General features: G+C 42.1%; 1 protein-coding gene across 4 annotated transcripts in view; it reads left to right on the top strand.

The window, feature by feature from the left end:
* The window catches only part of LOC134454052 (high affinity cationic amino acid transporter 1-like), a 35,003-nt gene extending 27,148 nt beyond the window's left edge, over positions 1-7,855 (top strand). For all 4 annotated transcript variants that reach the window (XM_063204807.1, XM_063204804.1, XM_063204806.1 and 1 more), the window contains exons 11-12: positions 2,169-2,277; positions 3,551-7,855. In XM_063204807.1, the coding sequence (XP_063060877.1) occupies positions 2,169-2,277; positions 3,551-3,711 (270 nt within the window). In that variant the 3' untranslated portion in view covers positions 3,712-7,855. The remainder of the gene's footprint in view (positions 1-2,168; positions 2,278-3,550) is intronic.
* Positions 7,856-7,880: the final 25 nt, after the last annotated feature.

Raw genomic sequence — 7,880 nt, 5'->3', positions numbered from 1 at the left:
TGTTTTAGCCATGGTGTTTACTGTCCTGCCCCCACGGGCCATAATAATAGATCTCTCTCTGTACCATCCATTGGATAGTAGCACCGCAGAGCTGCAAGACTGCAAACTCTGCACAAAACCAAACCAAATCAAACCAATCAGTCAAACAAATAGCAAGTCTGGGAGCTGATAGAGAGCCACCTGTGTGTGTGCGTGCGTGAGAGAGAGTGTGTGTTTGTGTGTGTGTTTGTGTGTGTGTGTGTGTGTGCGTGTGCGTGGACTAAACAGCATAAATGTTGGGTCGGGATGTGTCGGATCAGGTCAGGGACGGCCAGCCTCTGGCAGTCAGGGCGAGAGCAAGGCCATGGCTGGGAGTGTTATCAGGAACGGCCCCAGTCTGGTGTGATTAGAGGCCTGCTTGGGATGACCCTCACGGTTTTTCAAAGTCTTTGTTCAGAGATAGCAGAAGAGGGCTAGGCTGACTTGTCTGGGATCCTTTCTATCGCTTTGTGTGACTGTGTGTGCGTGTGTGCGTGCGTGTGTGTGTGTGTGTGTGTGTGTGTGTGTGTGTGTGCGTGTGTGTGTGTGTGTGTGTAATGTTATCAGAGGGGGCTATATGGAGGCTATAGGGTGTCAGGAGATAAAAGCGGTAACAAGTCCAACGAAAAGTTTTCTTTTCCTCACAGTTTCAGCTATCTTTTGTAAAATGCAAATATGAAAGCAGAGATGAGCCTTCTCTATTCCTGTCTGTTAAATACCACATGAATGTGACCTGTAAAAGTATGCAAGGCTTTTTAAACTGCCACCTTGTGAATGACTCCAAAGCTATCTGTGGTGGTAATGCATTATGCAAATGTAGTGCCAGGGTTGTTTTCTTTATCTCAGTGTATTACATGCTAAAAGCCTGAAATGACCTGTGAAAATATGCAACCAAGCCTGCTGTGCGTAAATGTGTGAGAATGTTTTGATCTGCCTGGCAAAACCACAATGCAATGTTCAGTATGTAATGTCACAGCGTGATGCTGTGTAAAAGACAAGACGATGTAAACAATTGAAGTGTTTTGGGTGGTGGGAGGGGTTTTAGGTGACAAGAGAATCATGAGAGAAGTTGAATTTCAAAGCAAACTTTACAGTTGGTTTATAGTGAGTTATAATTTGTGTCGTCGGCAACCACAGCTTCCAATTGGAATGCTTGGATCCTCTTTTGCATCTCCCCTTCTGCTGCTTTTGTCGCTGCTGCCCAGTCTCACATCCATGACGTCAATTTTTTACATCAAGGAAATACCTGCAATGTCGCATGTTGACGAGGTCGTCTAGCTGTAGACCTAGCCTTTTCCCTAACCCTGACCATCAGAGAAGTACTGCTGCCACAAGGGGGCACTTTTGAGTCGTATGTCACTTTCAGACACCAAGGGCATACTGTACCTTTGATGTCAAAAATTGCCGTCTGGTAAACAATGGTCAGAAACTGATGAGTTGGGGTGAGACTGTGTAGACTGGTCTGAAATGTTCACTTTGACTTAGACACTTTGGGGACACATGTACCTCTTGTAGCTTTTAATTTGTTTGTACGTTTAGATCACAAGTGAGGTAGTCTGGAGGCTTCCTTTTCAATTTCTTGTAGCAAAGGTGTGGTTTACAATTGCCCATGGCTGTTTTTTTGGGCGTTACAAATGTATCATTTGGCATATAGCCCAAAGTCAATCGTGTCAACAAACTTCAAACTTTCGTTTGTCAAGCCTTTCCACCCCTCCCTTGTTCAGGTTCCCTCGCTTCCATGCTGTCTTTCAGATCAGAGCGATTGGGCAAAGCAGCATGGGATTTCCCATTCTATGGTTAGATTAACTTTTTGGGTCTCTACAGGGACAGTGGGACATATGAGTGACATATGAGTGTGTGAGGATATAAACAATGCTCCTCTGGTCCACTGCATCTGTAGCTGAAGCACCTTTCAGTCAGGGATATTGTGCAGTGACCTGACCTGAACGGTTGGAGTTGTTTTGAAATTGGAAAGTTGAATCCTTTAACACCTAACCTCGTATTGCTCGTGGGACTAATACCAATACCCTGTACCCACAGTAAATACCTGTAGGCCCAGGTAACATGTGATCAATGCATCAGCTGATGTAATGTAATGTAAAATAGCTTTGTGGGTAATGGTCATGTGATGTCTCTACCTCCTCTGCCAGGTGCCTCTGCTGCCTGTCCTGCCAGTGGTCAGCATGTTCATCAACGTGTACCTGATGATGCAGCTGGGCAGGGGGACATGGATACGCTTCCTCATCTGGATGGTTCTGGGTAAGTGGAACTCTTAAAAACATGTGTTCCGGAACGGAATGCAGAGTGACTGCAATTATTGTGTGGGTGTGCCAGGGTTGGTCATAAGCCTGCAGTATCTACAAGAGATCTTAGTAGATAGATAAATAGCTGTAGGCCTACAAAGTATTTTTTCCATTGGGTAGCCTCCTACTGCAGATGGGAAGCCTCTTACTGTTGTGTATTTGTTGATTTGTCAGAGTACTCTGTAAGTGTTGAATTAACATTGCATTTTTACTGTGTGTATACAGTAGATCAGGGGTCCCCAGACTTTTTTTCTCTGGGGGCCACATTATCGTTCCTGACTGTGGTCAGGGGCCGGGATCAATCATGTGGGCTGTATACTAGGCCACTGCCTGTTATAGCCATAATATCTAGCACAAAATACATGTAGTTCTTCATTACAAGTGATTTGCAAAAGAAGTGAGTACTTCATGTTTTTCAATTTGAAATACCGTTATTGAAGTACAGGTATTCCTTTCAATTTCTAACAACCTTGTAAAAATAGCAAGGAAAGGTTAGAAAAATATGGTGATCGACCGTTCATGAGTGATACAAGTGGTAGGCCTGCTTATATTATAGTGAGATGAGAAACTATCAAGACAAAAAGCTTCTGGTGATTCACACTAGGTTTGTGAAAAGTAAGCTGTAGGAAGGCCTGTTGATAAACAAAAGAAAATATTCAAAAAATAATTGATACTGTGTATAATGTCCAACATGACAGTGGCAAATGTTCATGGGTGTGTCATGGGCAGCCAATGAAAGAAAGCTTAGAAATACCGGAACTCCATTCAGGATCTTGTATTTGCTTCACTGCAATACAAAGTAAAAACTTGCTGAAACAACAATGTACCACCAATGTACCACCTTGTATTATGTAGATATGGTGTAATTTGGTTTTGCTTGTTTCAAGGAGAGGGAACTCACACAAACCTTGAGATAGAGGAAAGGGCTATTCTTCACACTATTAATATTGTATTACATTGTGTTTTTCTAGTTTGTTATTCCTACACTGTTCACTGTGTTATCTCTTCAAGTTTACACTTATGACAGACCTCCTGTCTCAGTCCCACACACACACACACACACACACACACACACACACACACACACACACACACACACACACACACACACACACACACACACACACACACACACACACACACACACACACACACACACACAGAGTAACTCACTTATCATTCCTCTCTGCTCTCTCCTCTCCCCCTCCGTCCGTGTCCTTGTGTTGCAGGCTTTATTATCTATTTTGCCTACGGCATCTGGAACAGTACCGAGGCCGCACTGGCCAAGTCCAACGCCAGCGCAGACAGCGCCCGCTTCGAGAAGAAGTCCTTCCTACGAGAGGAAGACCCTGATAGAGAGGCAGAGGAGGAGGAGGATAGTGATCCTTGAGATTATAGCACCGACGACCCCCCTTCCATCACCCTCCTCTTCAAACTACTTCATATCTGTTTCCCAACCTGAGTGTCACCCATCCCATTGGACTCTATGGTATGTTGTGTTAAAAAAAACAAGCACAAGAAAAAAGTTGTGTTTCAACTACAGGACATGTTGGGAATGGAGGACAGTGACACGTCAGATACAGTAGCCCTCCACCTCCGTCTCTCTGACTCCGCTCGCCTCTACAACAGTGTCACACCCCCTGGCGCATTGGACTCCTGTGTAACACAGTACATTACATTACAATACATTACTTTACATTTCGCTGAGATGACGCTTTTCATCCAAAGCGACTTACTGTCATTATTTTTCAGGGTATTGCCTACAGTCCCTGGAGTAATGTGGGCTTTGGTGCGTTGCTCAAGGGCACCAACCAGCCATGGATGGATGTGTAGAGAGAGGTCAGCTGAGATTCAAACCTACAACCATCAGATTGAAAGACCAACTCCCTACTCATTAGGCCACGGCTGCCCCTAGTATGCATTGCTAATTCAACACTCAGAGAGTCAATTCTAACACATTTTAAGTGTCAGTCCTGCTCTCTGAGTTTTGAATTAACGCTGTAAAATTTCAGGGGTATGGTGTTGTTAAAAAACAGAAACAAATAAAATGTGATTCAAGTAGATGTCAGGTAGGAGCACTTTAAGAAGGTCATCTCCCACAGCATCATACCAAGACGCCTTTGTTAGCTCGGATATCCAGGCCACCTTCTTTATTGAGCTAACACGATCTTCCATATCCTGGTATCAGATACACCCCATATCAGAACCGTTCAGAATTCACACCACCACATCCGTCCCATAGCTGGCATAAAACCTGAAAACCTATCCTCCGGATGTCAGTAGAGTAGCCTCTCTATAAAAGCTTGTTTCATTATTGTCAACGAGGCTGAAAAGGGATCTTTGTGCCGAAGGCGAAGGGGCCAACCGAACACCGTCTAGTACAGACCTGCATCCTGTGGCCTGATTGTACCATCAGAGTATAACACACAGCAACATCTATCAGTATGAGCTACACCGTCCCACTCTGACCAATTGTACTATCACACACTATATACGTAATCTATCACACAACGTTAAGAAAAATAATTGTTAAAAAATACACAAGCAAATGCTGTGAGGTGATTTGTCATTAGAATGTAGTGTGTAACAGCAGCAGATCGTTACACATGCTCTCACATCCTCTGACATGGAAAGATTGCACTTCAGAGTATGATTCATGACAAAATCACACTGTGATACTGTGCAAACAACAGTAACACGGAGACTACATAGAGCGTAGGCATCATTGTAGAGCCAATGGGAACAATGTAGAACCAATGGGAATATTGTACAACCAATAGGGGTAAGCCATTGAGATGTACCCCTCTACAGTATATCAGGGACAACTGCTGCTATCATTAAGTAATTACATAATTATAAAGTAGTACTGATTAGGTTGTTTACAGAAGAGTTCTCTATAAATTAGTGTAAAAATAGATAGCAGTTAGACTGTTTATAACTTAAATGTATGTACTATACGGTCATATATGTCATTTGACAACCCCCCGTCATAGATAATTACATGCATTCACTGATTGGCCGGAGGCAGGAGCTGCATGATGAAAGCCTGGAAATTTTTTGCTTTGCGCTGCCCTCTTGTGGAGAATGCAGAGTACAGTCGCAGACAGAAGAACCCTCATTGTATTTCCTAGCGTTCTGAAACTGTTACCTGTTGCTACCTGTTGAAGCTGGTGCTTTACTGAATGCTGCTGTCCACCATTTTGTTATTGTAGACATGTTACATTTAGTCAATAGAGGACCATCTAAGAGCAAAGAAAAACGAAGTAGTCTTGCACTGTGGGTGTAGGAAACGGCTGCTGTAGATGAACCTGAACTGTGCTGCAGGACTTTGTTACAGTTCATAGTTACAGGACTTACAAGAGTATGTCACTGACCATACCTGTACAGTTGAAAACAATGTTTGAACAACTCAACAACTTGAAATGCATATTATATTGAAGCAGGTCACTGTTTGATAAAAAAATGTACCTAATCGATTGTCGTCTTTGGCAATAAGACTTGTTCTAAAATGTGCCTTCGTCCACTAGTATGATTTGTCTTTCTAAATGCAGTCTTTGATTCTATGAACTCAATACTACTAGTGGTACCTTCGAATGCTGGATAAATTAAGGGAATGTACCATGTCTTATTGGCATTTAGTTAATGCACAGTGGAAATTTAAAAATTTTATAGATTGATGTTTGTAAAGACATGTATGTGTTGCTCATGTATGTCAACTAAATTATTTGGTTTATTTTAAAGTGTGTATATGTTTGAGTAACAGTCAGTGCCGCCACACAATCTGAGAATCTGAACCATGAAGTAAATGAAAGGGCATGATGGTCATGTCCGCCCAGAGGTGATCAAATTAGCCTAGAGAAAGTAAGCCCTGCTAATATTGCCACAGCGTGTGATTTCCTCATACTTTAGTGATTCCAGTCACTAATTGAAAACTCTCCAAACGTATTTGAATTTAAATATGGCTGAAGCAAATATGTACCAGGGCTTTTGCTTTGGGAAATCCGGGAAGTGCACCGCTACTACACAGATTCTCCTGCTCTGGACCACAGCTGTTGACCTTCACATCATTTTGAGAAAAACACAAGCTGTTATCTGCAGAGCGCCCATTTTGGCAGGGCAGATAATGAGAAGACATAGGTGGGCTACTTTTTGTGAGATCTTGTAAAATGTGGCAGTATCTACAAAGGTCACACACAAAGGGGAAACATACTGTATTATATTGTAAGAGAAAAACATTAAGAACATTATTTTTTTCTGGAGTGTCAGAAAAAAACGATATAACTCCCACACATTGACAAACTTTATTCACAATGTTACCCAATTAAGGTCTAGACATAACGATTGAAGTTAAAAGAAAATTTGTCAGTGCAGGAGTTATATGGTGTTTTGTTCTTCTTCACCGACCTGTGGGTCACTTCCAACACACCTGCCAGCTAAGGTGTTTAAAAAATAATGTTATCCTCAGTGTCAACCAAGGGGCTCTGTTCTTGTCACACATCAGGTGTTGAGGTACTCAGTATGGTGTTTTGCGGCATTTCTTCCAGCACACGTTGAAACTTTTCTCTTGACGTGCGGGGAATGTACTGTACATATGAGTTGTTCCTATTGTATATTTTGTTTGTTTATTTGTTTTGAAATGTGTATGTGCTGTACAGTGCCTCAGCTTTTGCCTTTGCACTAATGGTGAGCCTGTCGATTTGTGTGCATGGGAGCTTTGTCTTGAGACTAGGGGGGTATTACAAGAACATAGTTCAGTGATAAACCTGGCAAAGTAAACCCACAGGAAGTGGCAAACCTCATAATGTTTAGGCTACATGTGTCATTTAGCTAAGCAATTGAGGACTCTAGGCTCTCCTATTAGGTGATTTACCACAACCCCAAGGTTAACAGGATTGCTACTGAATACTCCCCAGGTTGTCTTCTCTAAGGTTTGACTATTTTGTGCTTCGCGTGGGTCTTCATTTTACTTTTTGTTGTCCAAGTTGCCTTGTCCTTTTATGCCATGCGTTAAAATATAGAAATGGGTCTGTGCATGGCAAAGAGTTGCATTTGGTACCATAATTCTTGACCTTGTTACCTTAATCATATTACACAGTACTCAATAGCCGTGTGTGTGTGTGTGTGTGTGCGTGCGTGCGTGTGTGCCTGCGTGCATGCTTGTGTGTGCGTGTGTGTGTGCGTGTGTGCATGTGTGTGTGTGTGCAAGCATGAGGGTGTTAATGTGTATGATTGTGTACCTTGTAAATGTATGTAAATAGTGCAAAGAACTGTTGAAAATGTAACCAGATCAAAGCAAAAAAAAATCATTAAGAAAGCCTCATTAGGAAGGTTGTTTTGCTTTTGTTTTTATTAGTCATTTGTGATCACAAGTCACCAAAGATTGTTACACCCTCTGTCCCTTTAAATATATATTTTCAAATGTCATGAATCAGCTTGTTTTGGACCATTTCAGATGTCACATTCATTTTGTTCTTTTGCCGTACTTGTTGTTTACTGTTGCTTTTCACTGCTGTAAATAAACAAATCATATGCTATGCTGTTGTCTTTTATATTTATTTA

The sequence above is a fragment of the Engraulis encrasicolus genome, chromosome 8 (assembly GCF_034702125.1).
Source record: "Engraulis encrasicolus isolate BLACKSEA-1 chromosome 8, IST_EnEncr_1.0, whole genome shotgun sequence".
Taxonomy (NCBI): Eukaryota; Metazoa; Chordata; class Actinopteri; order Clupeiformes; family Engraulidae; genus Engraulis; species Engraulis encrasicolus.
This window is presented reverse-complemented; position numbering and strand designations above follow the sequence as displayed.